The 16648-nt window shown below is 36.4% G+C and overlaps 1 protein-coding gene and 1 pseudogene across 1 annotated transcript; one reads left to right on the forward strand and one right to left on the reverse strand.

Moving 5' to 3' along the window:
• Positions 1-2486: 2486 nt before the first annotated feature.
• On the reverse strand, positions 2487-3263 carry LOC122306199 (secreted RxLR effector protein 161-like). Its single transcript, XM_043118638.1, has one exon. It carries the CDS (start codon positions 3261-3263, stop codon positions 2487-2489), a length of 777 nt encoding a protein of 258 aa, XP_042974572.1.
• A 10139-nt stretch (positions 3264-13402) lies between these two features.
• Positions 13403-16648, forward strand: LOC122306200 (annotated as a pseudogene).

Below are 16648 nucleotides of genomic sequence, written 5' to 3' on the forward strand. Positions count from 1 at the left end.
CCAACATTCTTTAATGGTGATAGAAGTCATCATCCTTCTGTTTTAATGAATGGAGTTGTGAGCTTTATTCCGTCTTCATTCTTTCATCCCAAGTAGCTTTATGGACAAAGGGCTTCGAAGACGAAGAGTTTTATATCGAGCAACTTTCATTGTTTCTGTCTTTTATTTTTTTATTTTTTAAATAATTTGACTACCACGTCAGCCACGAGGCCGCAGTGGGGACGCAGGCCTGTTGTCTGTAGAATTTCTCCAGGAAAAAAACACAAAAAGAAAAAAAAACAAAAGGAATGTCGTGAATAGAAAATTAATCATCAAGGGAACACCCAGCCGCCAGCGTTGACTGGGAAAGTTTTGTTTGTTTGAGACTTGATGTTTGATGGAAAACAAAGTAGAGTCTAAAATTTCATATGGCAATTTCAGACGGAGGAGAGAAATTTCCGAGTGGTCTCACGGTTCCACCTGATAAGGATGCAGCTGTTACATGAAGAATTCAACACATGAGACCACATGTCACTTGCATTTCATTTTTTAAAGATGATTCTATAATATTACTATTCTGAATCCACATGAAAAGGTGGTAAATGGCTTGTTCCAAGAATATGTTTTAACACTACTATTTTGGCATCTCATTTGTATATTACTATTAGACGAAGAACTTATGGAAACATCGGTAAACTGCTGAAGTGTTCATCTCTCTTCTAAATGAGTGAAAATGAAGTGTTGTCTCACAAAGTATGTTCAACAACGGCACTTACTGCAATATGGGAAAATGATAAGAATAGGGTTTATGTTAAGTGGTGAAATGCACTGGGAGTATCAAGTTGAACATAATATTTTTTTGGAAGGCTATAGACTAGCCATGCTCAATGGTATAGAATGTAATTTTGTTGAAAAGACATAAATACGAAAAAAAAAGAAAAAAAAAAGACGATGATGAGACGGGGAACAAAATGATCTGTTCATGGGTAGGGGTAGCTCCTATTGAGGAAAATATGAGGGATAGTTGCTTAAGATGGTTCTTTTATGTATGATGGTGATTGGATTAGTGTACGAGTGAAAAATGGTTATTTAATTCAAACTGATGGAGTCAAAAGTGGAAGATATGAGGCCTAAAATAATAGTGGCAACAGTGAAGTATATGTTACAAAGGAGGGAGGAAACAGGGGCTATAATTTTGGACAGGAAAAAATGTGGCCATCTTAATTAGTTGACAAGGATTTATAGGCTTGACTTTAATTTGATTGTCATGAAGGTTGACTAAAGAATAAAACAGTATCACTAGGCTCTTCAAGTATACTAAATTTGTTTGTTTCTTACCACACTCGGCAACTATACTGGTTTGTATTAGTACTCAAGCTCCTTTCATCCTTATTTCCTGCATGCTTGCAAACCCTGCCTATAGCTAGAATGAGCTTGTTCTAGTTTCTTACGACTCATATCTCAATATTATTAACCTCACTAGAGTTGAGGAAGGGGGGAAGAGTTGGTTTTCCCTAAGCATATATATTTGGAAGTAATTTTGGTATACAATGAGGTAAATAGATGAAACATTGGATTGATATTAATCCTTAAATTGCTTAACCAGATTAGGCTGTACATATATTATTATATAAGTGGAGAAATTAAGTGATAGTTCTTGTGGTCCATTTTTCTGCTACTTTATGATGTCCTCCCCTACTCCATCTCAAAAAGGAAAAATTCCTTGGTCTTCCACTGTAAGTTCGGTAAATATTAGAAAGGTATATTGAAACATATCCCATGCCCATGACCCTCTTGATTCTTATGCCAAGGCATTCACTCTTCTCACTGGTATGTAAGAAAATAACTTTAAAAAAAATGTATAGGATCTTTTACCTCTGGCCATTTGTGCTTGACAACTGGAAAGTTTCAAATCTACAAAAGAAACTAGAGATTTTGTAGGGAAGGGACTTCTAGTCTTTTGCCTTAGAACTTTTTGAGTGGTTCTAATGGAAAACACAAGCCCCTTTATATAGGCAAGAATAGGGACCCTCATTTATTACTCCTACAACCTTTAGGCTACCCTCATTATTTCATCCATCAAAAAATAACAAGGGTCGCCACTTTATTTATGAAGGGCAATTACCTATGTTTGATAGATGAAGTGTATCATCTTAGATGAAGTGAACCACTTTAGGGAAGATAAAGGTTTTCTAGGAAAACCAAAAGTCTAACATTCTCCCACTTGGTTCACTTAATAGGTAAAACCGAAATGGCCCAAATAATGCCCTTAATTCTGTTAAGGTATCCTATATACGAACCATGGTGGTATTACTCTTTATAGTGAACATTTCCCTTCCATGTGTCACAATACATAGTATCCCTTAAAAATACTTTATGAACAACTATTAAAAGTCATTTGGGTCCAACTTAATCACCCAATGGATATGACGAATTCGTTACTTTATGCACAAAACTAAAACTGAATTCAACTTTATTCTTTGTGAAATATATAGTAACATGAGAGATTACACTTTAATTAAGCCCATACGATCCACATGACCCTGAAATTGTTTTACCGGTAAACCTTTGGTCATTGGATCAGCTAACATCAATTCTGTACTGGTGTGCTCAATATACACCACATTATATTTGATGCTCTCTCTCACACTTAAATACTTTATGTCGATATGCCTGCTTCTACTTCTGCTCTTATTGTTCTTTGAGAAGAACACTGCAGGGGTATTATCACAAAGAATCTTTATTGGTCTTTGAATGGAATCGACAATTTTAAGACCAGAAATAAAATTCTTCAACCATATGGCTTGTGTCGTTGCTTCATAGCATGCAATAAATTCTGCCTCCATAGTAGACGTAGCAACTATAGATTGCTTCTTACTCTTCCAAGATATAGCTCCTTCAGCAAGAAGAAAGATATATCCAGAAGTAGACTTTCTGGTGTCTACACGACCGGCAAAATCCAAATCTGAATAGCCAACCACTTGCAAATTTTCTGTATGCCTGTAGGTTAGCATGTAATTCTTGGTTCCTTGCAAATACTGCATCACCTTCTTTGCAGCTATCCAATGTTGAAGTCTTGGGTTACTTTGATAAAGACCCAATAATCCAACTGCTAGACATATGTTTGGACGGGTACAAACTTGAGCATACATCAAGCTACCCACTGTAGATGCATAAGGTACACTTTTCATCTGCTCTTGTTCCAATGCATTTTCAGGGGATTGTCCTTTATGAAATTTATCACCTTTGATTATGGGAGCTACAGACGCTTTACAATCTTTCATACCGAATCTCTGTAAAACTTTTTCAATGGAGGCCTTTTAAGACAGTCATAAGACTCTTTGTTTCCTGTCTCTGTGAATCTCTATGCCAATGACATAAAAGGCTTCACCCATATCCTTCATTTCAAAGTTTTGGGAGAGAAATTGTTTAGTCTCATGTAACAATCCCAAATCACTGCTTGCAAGAAGAATATCGTCTACATATAGGACTAAGAAAATGTATTTGCTCCCACTGAATTTAAAGTATATACATTGATCAACAAGATTCTCGATAAAACTGTATGAGATAATAATCTTGTGAAACTTTAAATACCATTGACGGGAAGCTTGTTTTAGTCCATAAAGAGACTTCTTCAATTTACATGCTTTCTTACTGTCGTTACTGAAACCCTCAGGTTGTTTCATGTATACCACTTCATTAAGATCCCCATTAAGAAAAGCAGTTTTCACATCCATTTGATGTAACTCTAAATCAAAATGAGCTACTAAAGCCATGATTATCCTCAATGAATCCTTCTTAGAGACCGGAGAGAAGGTTTCATGATAATCAATGCCTTCCTTCTGAGTGAATCCTGTAGCGATAAGTCTAGCCTTATATTGTTTGACATTACCAGAAGAATCTCGTTTGGTTTTAAAAACCCATTTGCAGCCCACTGTTGCCGCCCCTTCTGGTAATTCGACGAGATCCCAGACTTGGTTCTTATAAATGGATTCTAACTCATTTTTCATGGCATCCAACCAAAATGTAGATTTAGCTCCACTCATGGCTTGTGAAAACGTAATTGGGTCTTCCGGAAGTCCAATGTCAAAATCAGACTCAGTTAGGTATACAATGTAATCATCTGGAATAGCAGGCCTACGTATTCTTGAGGATCTTCTTAGAGCCATTACTTCATCATTTGGAGATGACACAATTGGCTCAAACTGTAAATGCGAAATAACTTCAGATTGAATCTCAATTACGGGAACATGCTGTACTTGAATTGGTGTCATTACATGATCTTGCGATCTATTTTGCCTTAAGACAAACATTCTTTCTCCAAAAGAAGGCAAATTAGCATGTTCAGGTATTTCCTCAAAAGTGACCTCTTGAGGATTCACACTCCCACTAGGTTCAACATCCTCAAGAAATTTTACATTTTTAGATTTGACAATTCGATGGCTATTTTTGGGACAGTAAAATCTATATCCTTTGGAGTTATTTGAATACCCAATAAAGAAACCGCTAGTTGTCCTTGGATCTAACTTCTTTATGTTAGGATTATAAATCCTAACTTCAGCAGGACAACCCCATATGTGTATATGATTTAAACTAGGTTTCCACCATTTCCACAACTCGAAAGGTGTCTTAGAGACAGATTTGGATGGAACTCTATTCAATATATACACTGCAGTTTTAAGAGCTTCACTCCACAAGGAAAGTTGCATATTAGATTTACTAATCATGCTTCTTACCATATCCATTAGCGTACGATTCCTTCTTTCTGCAATACCATTTTGTGATGGTGTACCAGGCATTGAATATTGGGCAACAATGCCTTCTTCCTGAAGGAAATTTGCAAATAGACCCTTAATTTGTCCATGTTCTGTGTACCTACCATAATATTCCCCTCCCTTATCAGATCTTACGATCTTGATTTTCTTTTCACTTTGATTCTCTACTTCTGCTTTATAGGCTTTGAAAACATCTAGTGCTTGAGCCTTCTCATTCAGAAGATAAAGATACATATACCTAGAATAGTTGTCAATAAATGAGATAAAATATCTCTGACCATTCAAGCAAGGGGTAGAAAATGGTCCACAGATATCTGTGTGTATAATCTCAAGAACACTTAAGCTCCTTCTTGAACCTTTAGAATTATTGATGGTCTGCTTACCCTTTATGCAGTCCACACAATTCCTGAAGTCAGTAAAATCAAGATCCAGTAGGACCCATTCTTTTACTAACTGTCTCATCCTCTCTATAGAGATGTGTCCCAATCTCTTATGCCATAGTAGAGAAGATTTTTCATTCAAAAGGTTTCTCTTAATGCCAACTGAATGCAGAGAGAGATAATTCTTTTCAAAATCGGGATGAATATCTAATTTAAAAAGGTTATGAACTAAAGTTCCAGAATCAACAGGAATTTTATTCTTAAAAACAGTCATAACATTTTCAAAAAGGAAACTGTATCCTTTGATAACAAGTTTGGAAATAGAAATTAAATTTCTACAAAATTCTGGAATATAAAAAATATTATTTAAATCCAAAACATGTCCCGATTTGAGAATCACTCTAAAAACTTCAACTGCAACAACTTGTGAACGCCCTTTATTTCCGGTGAAAACCCAAAGTTCACTTCTTGTTGGTTTCCTTCTGGTGAGAAAACCCTGCAATGTATTCACAATATGAATTGAAGAACCGGAGTCAATCCACCATGAATTTTTAGGAGCATCAATGAAAAAAGATTCATGACACACAAGATATATAGAGCTACCTTTCTTTTCAAGCCACTTTTTATACTTGATGCAGCTCTTCTTTACATGTCCCTCTTTCTTGCAAAAGAAGCAGGTCACCTTTTTGCCATTAGATCCATTGGATTTTGATGGCACATTATACTTCCTTTTCTTTTGAGGTCCACTTTGGCCCTTCTCGGTCTTAACTTTATCATTCACGACCATATTTGCACTTTCAGGTCGATCATGCTTCATCCTTTCCTCTTCTTGCACACACATGGTCAGAAGATCCGTAACTGACCAGTTTTCCTTATGTGTGCTATAAGAGATCTTGAAAGGTCCATACTCAGATGGCAATGAGTCAAGGATAAACTGGACCAAGAATGGCTCAGATATCTCTATCTTTAAGCCCTTAAGTTGAGAAACAATGTCTCTCATTTCTGTAATGTATGCACGCATACCTTTAGAACTGTCAAAGGCTTTAGTAGTGAATTGCCTGATAAGAGTGCTAGCTAAAGCCTTGTCAGAGCGAACAAACTGTTCCTCAATTGCCTGCATTAATTCCTTAATTGTAGCGCAATCACCAATAGAACCTCTAATGCTCTTACTCATGCGAGACTTTATGAGCATTAGACTTAGGCGATTAGATCGCTCCCACCATTGGCGATTTTCAATAACTTCCTGTGCATCCGTATCCATGGCAGCAGGTGATTGCTCCACACGGAGTGCATAGTCAAGATCCATATACCCCAAGGTAAATTGATCCGAATCTTTCCAGTCAGAAAAATTAGTGCCATCAAGCATTGGAATAAAATAAACACCATCAGTTAAGGATTGTGGTAAAACAGCTGCAAAACCAAGAAAAACTTTAATACTATGAATTCAAGTAAATTTTAACCTTCCTGTGGGAAAAGGTTGCATAACAGCATAAATTTACTCATCTTTATTTATAAGACAAATTATTCCAAATATTAACAAATAAAACTATCCACCTGTAGGCAGAAGATAAATTTAACTGTTAATACCGAAAATCATTTTCTTATACTAATTAAATCACAAAAATTAAAGATTTCCTTGTAGGGATAAATCCTTAAAACCTATGATTAAATTACAATAAGATTCTAATTTATTTTTTAATATGTATTCCTTTAAATAATAAGGATGCTGTGGCATTACCTTTATTATTAAAAGATATACAACTGGACATCTCCTTAAAAAAAAAAAAACTGTAAATTAGCCCAAAGGCCCAACAAAATGAATTGAACTTGAAATTGAGCCCACAAAAGTTTGAAATCATGACCCGGCTCCTTTCTCACGACATAGATTATGACAAAATTCATTGATCATGCAAAGAACAAAACTAGATTTCAAAAGCCCATTATATGAACAAAATGAAATACTAATAATTCAAACACAAACCTGAAAGGCAACCGCTCTGATACCAAATGTAAGAAAATAACTTTAAAAAAAATGTATAGGATCTTTTACCTCCGGCCATTTGTGCTTGACAACTGGAAAGTTTCAAATCTACAAAAGAAACTAGAGATTTTGTATGGAAGGGACTTCTAGTCTTTTGCCTTAGAACTTTTTGGGTGGTTCTAATGGAAAACACAAGCCCCTTTATATAGGCAAGACTAGGGACCCTCATTTATTATTCCTACAACCTTTAGGCTACCCTCATTATTTCATCCATCAAAAAATAACGAGAGTCACCACTTTATTTATGAAGGGCAATTACCTATGCTTGATAGATGAAGTGTATCATCTTAGATTAAGTGAACCACTTTAGGGAAGACAAAGGTTTTCTAGGAAAACCAAAAGTCTAACATGGTATACCATAATTCCATCTAAGTACTCTACAATAAGTACTTTGATTTGCAATGTTGAATATTTGCAGGGGGAAGTGAACCTCGACTTGTTGCTATTGCAATTGAATAGAAGTTGCCATTCTACCATTCCTTTCGGAATCGTACTACAAAACCTTCCTTGGTATTTTTATATTCTCTCAAATTTCTAGTTTTACTAATATATCTTGGATTTCATTTTCATTTATTCTGTGACTCCGTGTTCTTTATATATATATGTTATTCTACTTGGTTTTCTATCATTTAGAAACATATTGCTTCACTACTAAGTTTCTGCTTACAAATTAACCCTTACTACTGCATGCTTGATAATAAGTAAGGCACTTTTATTTTCTTGCCTATGATGCTCCTGTTACCGTATAACATTTTAGGAAGTTATACCATTTAAGACTCATATTTTATATTAGCTGTACAGATATATATTACCATATTGTATATAGGCTGATTATTAGGGATCAGTTAGGGGTTTTTTCGTGTATAGCATATAATCTATTTTTCTTGTATAGCGGCTGTTTTTATGTTGTGAATGAGAAGGCTGAGATCACAGAGCCATTTTTCCAAATATTCTTGATTTTCTTAGTATTTTGACATGGTATCAAGAGCAAAGTTCATAGTTTGAAATCTTTTCTCTTTTTTGTTGCTGGGGTTATGGGTATCAGCACCATCTATTGTTGTTTTGTGGAATTTCTAGTCGTGTTCTGCATTTTGGTGCAATCTGTTGTGTTGCTAAGGAGTTGGTTTCTGGTCTCTGTTGCTGTTTCTGGCCTCTGTTGCTATTTCTGGCCTCTATTTTTGGTCTCTATTGCTGTTTCTGGCATCTGTTGCTATTTTTGGCCTCTGTTTCTAGCCTCTATTGCTATTTTTGGTATCTGTTTAGTGCCTCTGTCACAGTTTCTGGCCTCTATTTGGTACAATTTTTCTGTTTCTTACGTGGGTCATATTTTTGGCAATTTGTTTGTATTTTCTGGTTGGGTGTTCTTGGCACTATATATATATTTCTTCTCTGGGGTGAATCATGTCATCTGATAAGTTAGAATCATTTCATATTCAGTTTAATGGCAAAAATTATTCTGCTTGGGCATTTCAATTTCAATTATTTGTCAAAGGAAAAGAATTGTGGGGTCATATTGATGGGAGTGTTCCCGCACTTCAGGATGAGACCTTGTAAAAGTGGGAAATCAAGGATGCTAGGGTCATGACATGGATCCTTGGCTCCGTTGAGCCTCACCTTGTTCTCAATCTACAACCTTATAAAACTGCTGCTGACATGTGGAATTATCTCAATATGGTTTACAATCAAGATCACTCCACTAGGCGATTTCAATTGGAATATGAGATGGCTAATTTCACACAAGGAAGTCTTTCCGTTGAGGAATATTATTTTGGTTTTCAAAACCTTTGGGCTAACTATTCTGATATTGTTTATGCTAGTGTTCCCGCTGCCGCTCTCGCTGCTGTCCAAGTAGTGCATGCAACTAGCAAGTGAGATCAATTCTTGATGAAGCTATGACCCGACTTTGACATTGTATGTTCTAATATGATGAATTGTGCTCCTATTCCATATCTAGATGTTTGTTTGAGTGAACTTCTTCATGAGGAGCAGTGTCTACTCACTCACACTTCGATGGCACATTACGCTCTTGCTAGTACCTGTTTTTTGTGGCTTATGCCGCACAGGGAAGGAATAAGGGTAGAGACATGCGTGCTGTCCAGTACTTTAGTTGTAAAACTTTTGGTCATATTGCTCGGGATTGCCCCAAGAAGTTCTGTAACTACTGCAAGAAACAGGGTCATATCATATCTGCTTGTCCCATTTGACCTGAAAGGAAGCAGGGTATTGCTTATCATGCCTCCGCTAGTGCCTCTAGTTCTGCTACATTGCCTGTTGCCTCACCGGTTGTTCCTATTCCTACTCCTCCAGCCTTAGCAAACCCGAACACACTTACTCCCGAAATGGTACAATAGATTATTCTTTCTGCTTTTGGGCTCTAAGGTAATCATAAAGTTTCTTCTAAGCCATGGTATCTTGACTCTGGAGCCTCTAACCATATGACCAATACTGTTGTTTCTCTTTCCAATGTCAAAAATTATGATGGAAATATGAAAATTAACACCGCTGATGGCAGTTCCCTGCCTATTAGTTCTGTTGTTGATCTTTCATCTTCCTTAACTGATGTTTTTGTATCTCCTGACCTCTCCACAAATCTTATTTTTGTTGGTCAATTGGTTGATAATAATTGTAATGTCCATTTCTCTCATTCTGGTTGTGTTGTGCAGGATCAAGTGTCAGGGAAGATGATCGCGAAGGGGCCTAAAGTGGGACGACTATTTCCTCTTCACGTTTCTCCTTCCACTATTATTCCTAGTTTTCCTTTACTTTCTTTTGCATGTAATTTTGTTGGTTTTGGAAATAAGATGTGGCATAAACGTCCAGGCCACCCAAACTCTAATGTACTCCGTACTTTGTTTAACTATGGATTATTGGGAAATAAAACATGTTATTCTCTTGATCTTTCTTTTGATTGTACATCATGCAAACTTGGAAAAAGTAAAGTTTTACCTTTTCCTCATCATGCATCTCGTGCCTCACAATGTTTCGATATTATTCATAGTGATGTTTGGGGGATTGCACCTGTTGTTTTTCATGCGCATTACAAGTAATTTGTTACTTTCATTGATGACTTTAGTTGCTTTACTTGGGTTTACTTCCTCCATGCTAAGGCCGAAGTTTTTTCAGTCTTTAAGCGCTTTCTTGCACTTCTTGAGACTCAATTCTCCGCTAGCATCAAGATCTTGCACTCTGATTCTGGCTGTAAATACATGTCTAATGAGTTTCAAGACTTTCTTCAAAGCAAAGGGATCATCTCTCAGTGTTCTTGTCCTTCGACACCACTGCAAAATGGTGTTTCTGAGAGGAAAAATCGTCACTTTCTTGATGTGGTAAGTACTCTTTTACTTGAATCATCTGTTCCTCCCCGTTTTTGGTGTGAAGCACTTTCTACTTCAGTTTATTTGATCAATCGCTTACCCTCTCCTACGTTAAATCATGTTTCTCCTTTCTTTAAGTTGTTTGGTCATTCTCCTTTATATTTTGATTTTCATACATTTGGTTGTGTTTGTTTTGTGCATCTCCCTACGACATAAACTTATTGCTTAGTCGGTTAAGTGTGTTTTTCTTGATTATGCTATCCCTCAAAAGGGTTATGTTTGTTATGATCCCCTTGCATGTCGTATACGAGTTTCCAGGAATGTGATTTTCTTTGAAAATCAATATTTCTTTTCATCTCATGTTGAGCTACCATATGCATCTTTATCTCTTCTGTCTAGTTTTTCTAATTCCCCAACAATTGTGGAAATGTTTAAACCTGGGTTTTGTATATGAAATACGTCGTCGACATGAGTCTGGTTCCACTTCCTCTGTGCCCCCTTCCGATCTTGACCCGACACCTGATCCTGATCCAACTCCTACTTCCACCACTCTTCGTCGGTCTACTCGTCCTTCTCAACCCCCTGATTGGTATGGTTTCTTCTCTCCCGTCTCTCTTGTCGCTACTTTATCCACTATTTCCATTCCCTCTTGCTACAAACAGGCCATGGAACATGAGTGTTGGAAAATTGCAATGCAAGCAGAACTTCAAGCACTTGAGGAGAATCATACTTGGGATATTGTTCCTTGTCCTCCTACAGTCAAACCTATTGGGAGTAAATGGGTTTTTCTGTAAAACTTTGTTCTGATAGCTTTTTGGACCAGTTCAAAGCTCGCCTTGTAGCTCTAGGTAACAAGCAGGAATATGGGGTTGATTATGAGGAGACATTTTCTCCTGTTGCTAAAATGACCACGGTTCGAACTATCTTAGCTATTGCAGCTTCACAGTCGTGGCAGCTACATCAGATGGATGTGAAGAATGCATTTCTTCATGGTGATCTCCAGGAAGAGATTTACATGAAGCTTCCCTCTGGTATGACTACTTCTTCTCCTCATAATGTTTGTAAGCTAAGGCGTTCTCTGTATGGGCTCAAGCAAGCGCCCCGCGCTTAGTTTGGGAAGTTTCGCAGTACACTTCTTTCCTTCAGTTTTACACAAAGTCAGTATGATTCTTCTCTCTTCTTCCACACGTCTACGTCGGGTATAGTTATTCTCTTGGTTTATGTGGATGATATTATCATTACTGGCACTGACTATGGTTTGATTACTAAGCTTTAGCAGTTTTTACATGCAACTTTCCATATGAAAGATCTTGGCCAGCTTACATACTTCTTAGGATTGGAAGTTCATCATGGAGCCCATGGTATTTTGGTGAACCAGAATAAGTATATTCAAGATCTTATCACTTTGGCTGGTTTGGAGGACACTTCTTTTGTTGATACTTCTATGGAGGTAAATGTCAAATACAGGAAAGATGAAAGGGACCTTTTGGATGATCCTACTCTTTATCGGCGCCTGGTTGGAAGTCTTATCTACTTGACCACTACTCGACCCAATATCTCCTATGCTGTTCATCAGGTCATTCAATTTATGTCTTCTCCTAGGCATCTCCATCTTGCTGCAGTTCACCGCATCATTCGCTATCTTCGAGGTTCACCTACTCGTGGGTTGTTCTTTCCTACCGGCTCCTCTCTTCAACTTGTTGCCTATAGTGATGCTGATTGGGCTAGGTGTTCGGATACACGTCGATCTACTACAGGTTGGTGTATGTTTTTAGGTGAAGCCTTAATTTCTTGGAGATGTAAGAAACAAGATGGTGTTTCTAAATCCTCTACTAAGGCTGAGTATCGTGCCATGTCTACTGCTTGTTCTGAAATTGTATGGTTATGCGGTCTTCTTGAGGAGCTTGGGTTTCCTCAGACTACTTCTATCTCTCTTCACGCTGATAACACTAGTGCTATTCAGATTGCCACTAATCCCGTTTTCCCTGAACGCACCAAGCACATTGAAGTAGATTGTCATTCTTTTCAAGACAACTTGGAAAGTCGGGTGATATCTCTTCCTCACATCTCTTCTGATCTCCAAGTGGCTGATATCTTCACCAAAGTTATGACTCAACAGCGGCATCAATTTCTTGTTGGCAAATTATTGCTGGTTGACTTACCAGCATCAATTTGAGGGGGGATGTTACTGTATAACATTTTAGGAAGTTATATCATTTAAGACTCCTATTTTATATTAGCTGTACGATATATATTACCATGTATATAGGCTGATAATTAAGGATCAGTAAGGTTTTTTTTTTTGTGTATAGCATATAATCTATTTTTCTTGTATAGTGGCTGTTTTTATGTTGTGAATGAGAAGGCTGAGATCACTGAGCCAATTTTCCAAATATTCTTGATTTTATGAGTATTTTGACATGATATCAAGAGCAAGGTTCATAGTTTGAAATTTTTTTTCTCTTTTTCGTTGCTAGGGTTGTGGGTATTGGCACCATCTGTTGCTGTTTTGTGGAATTTCTAGTCGTGTTCTGCATTTTGGTGCAATTTTTCGTGTTGCTAAGGAGCTGGTTTCTAGTCTTTGTTGCTGTTTCTGGCCTCTGTTGCTGTTTCTAGCTTCTATTGCTATTTTTGGCCTTTGTTTCTGGTCTCTGTTGTTGTTTTTGTTGCTATTTCTGGTCTCTATTGCTATTTCTGGCATCTATTGCTATTTCTTGCCTCAGTTTCTGGCCTCTGTTGCTGTTTATAGTATTTGTTTAGTGCCCTCTGTCACAGTTTCTGGCCTCTATTCGGTACAATTTTTCTGTTTCTTACGTGGGTCATATTTTCGGCAATTTGTTTGTATTTTCTGGTTGGGTGTTCTTGGCACTATATATATATATATATATATATTTCTTCTCTGGGGTGTACATCATGCAAACCAGATTAGCCAATAATTTGGAGAATCTTATCCTCAAAGAAGGACCATAGACAGTAACTAACTGATTTAAAATCATTAAACTTTTTGAGGAAATGATTCTACCACTGTAATGATTGTCTTTTGTTGTTGAATTTATATGGTTGCTCATTTTAGATTGCTGCTTTCATTGATGAACCTGTCATGGCCGGGGGCAGGAGGCGTGATACCTCCTCTTGCAACAAATTTTGACAAGGTAAATGATTTGTATCTTAAAATGCACCATATGTCATACTCAGAGTCTCTAACTTTCAAGGGGCATCTAAATAAATGCTTGAATGGCACATATTAAGATCAACACATTTTCAAGGAAACCCTTCCAGTATACTACAATGACCATACAGATGGTTTTTGAATGACATACTTAGGAAATGAAATCCAACATTCCATGCAACCTTAGTTATTGGACCTGAACAAGCTCGGGGTTTCAATTGACTATGAAGTAAACTTAACTGACTCACTGAGTTTCTTCAATTTTACCAACCAGTTCCCATGAGTTGAGTCAATTAAAATTGTATAATCTTGAGTCTTGATAAGTCATATGTTCCATCTCCTTACTAGTAACCAAGAGGGACACTGGGATCATAAGAAAATCATTTTACACTGTAACATTAACTTGACAAAATTAACCTCATGGTTGAACTAATCCCCAGTAACATGGTCACACAAATGGGAACATGTATGATGCAAGTAAAGATGCAAATTTTGCCACGTGGTACCAGTTTTTGTTGGCATAGAAAATTGAATTCGTCACAATCTCGTACTGGCCAACCTATACCTATTTATTACTTTTGTCATGAAAGAAGTCCTTGATTTAAGTACATTATACACACAAGAACACCCGCTTCGTTTCTACTTTCAATACTTAAAATGACTAATTAAGTTCAGATATTTATTTTGTTATCATTTTTCTTAAATTATTATTCCTTAATGATGGTACTTGCCACCTCTTAGTTTTGATTATGTGTTATTATGCTTTGAATACCAAAAACACCTCTCTTTCCCCCCATGAAATTGTTGGAGAAGACACATTAGACAATAAAATGCTTCATATTTGATGCAAATTCAATCTGTTGTAAAGAAATATGACATTCTTCTAATTGCGGATGAGGTACTTACTCTCTATTTCTAATATTACGGGTGCAAATCTTAATTTGTATCATAGTATTACAAGGCCTGGTTTGTTCATATATGTTTATCTTAGGTGATTTTTGGATTTGGAAGGCTGGGTACAATGTTTGGGCGCGACAAGTACAACATAAAACCAGACCTTGTATCCCTTGCAAAGGTAAAGTTGGGATATAATTAAACTTAGAGACAGATCCTCAAATCCTGCCACAAAGCACAGTTTTCATGATTACGTTTTGAATTTTCCAGGCCCTTTCTTCTGCATATATGCCTATTGGAGCTGTACTTGTGAGCCCTGAAGTATCAGAAGTCATACATTCTCAAAGCAACAAACTTGGTATATTGAACACTCCTGAGCAAGTCTCTCAATTGATGATTATTTAGTATATGACTTTATTTAACTTTTCTTTCAGGTTCTTTTTCTCATGGATTTACTTATTCTGGACACCCAATATCTTGTGTCGATGCGATTGAAGCACTTAAGATCTACAAGTGTGTTCTTTTCTTCTCATCCAATTTTACCGGTTCAAGCTTTTACTTCATAGTTTAGTTTACGTATATTGCATTGGAAGCCCCTCAAAGATGGACTGAATAGGACCTGGTTGTATCTTGTCATACAATTCCTTTAATTGTCCCCCAAATGGTGGGTCATGGCTTGTATATACAAATATGCAACGACATATACCTAAATATCTATGCCTGTATATTCCACATCATCAACAAAAAGATTATATATTAAGATTGTCCTTGAGTGAAAGCTATCTATCTTCTTTACAGAGAAAGAAAAATTGCTAATCAAGTAAAGAGCATTTCCCCAAAGTTCCAAGATGGTGTAAAAGCATTCTCAGACAGTCCCATAATTGGGGAGGTACTAATTGTCTCTAAAGTCTTTAATTTTTTTAGTTAATGTGAAAACTTATGAGAGATTAATTTGTATTACTCATCTGAATATGCAGATTCGGGGAACTGGATTTATTCTTGGAACAGAGTTGTAGATAACAAGTCCCCTAATGATCTATTGTCCTGTTGTGATTACTCATTTATGATGGTCCTCACAAAATGATTGAATTTAATATTTGGTTGAGATAGACAAGCATGCGTAGGTTTTTCTTCATAATCTTTTCTCTCTCAATCTTATACTTCTTGATGATATGTATTGCAGGGATAAGCTCTTATTTTGGAGCACAATGTGAGAAGCATGGAATCTTAGTATGTGTATCAAGAGATAACATAATGATGTCTCCTCCATTTATTATCACCTCCAAAGAAATTGACGAGGTAGCCTAGAGAACTAATTCTCATCTTCTTAGAATATCAATAAGAATTAAGGAAAGTCTTTTGTATTTGCTTCACAATTTGATTTTGCAAGAGAAAAAAGTTTTCTAGTGGATTATTTAGGGAGATATTGGAAGAAAGAATAGACTCGTGGGCATTAGAATTTAATTTACGTTCGCAATTATATTACTTAAGAGTAATTTCTTGAAATCATATATTGCTATAGTTCTCTCAGCAAACTATTTTTTTCCCTACTCCGTGTCTGTATTTGCTGTTGCTAATTGTACATTTGCATTGTAGACATGTATAGCCTGTTTTCATAAGAAAAAAGTATTGAGATTTGTGACTAAGAAAAAATTGCCACCAATGAAAAAGTGGTTACAGAATAGAAGAATCGAGTCTGTTTTGGATTATATGACTAACTTGCTATTGCAACTTATTCTTCCTAAATTTGTGTCCAGTGCATCATTACATTGGTGTGAAATGGTAATTCTAATGATTTTCCAATATGATTGGAAGTATATGGGTCTCATGAAAATAAAATTCTGAAGTTCTGAATTACTATCAGTTTCAGCTAATAAGCATTTATGGAAAAGTGCTGAGGGCTACTGAAGAGAGTGTGAAGGAACTCAAGTCTCAGCAGAAATAGTTTGTTGCTAATAATGCCGGAAAATCACATTGCTTCATGTAAAGCAACATCAATTCTCTTAGTGACTTGTGAGACAAATGGTATTTTTATTTTATTTTTTTGATATCGAGACAGATGGTATTAAATAAAGCATCTATGTTAAAACCTGTGA

This window comes from Carya illinoinensis, chromosome 4 (genome assembly GCF_018687715.1).
Source record: "Carya illinoinensis cultivar Pawnee chromosome 4, C.illinoinensisPawnee_v1, whole genome shotgun sequence".
Lineage (NCBI taxonomy): Eukaryota > Viridiplantae > Streptophyta > Magnoliopsida > Fagales > Juglandaceae > Carya > Carya illinoinensis.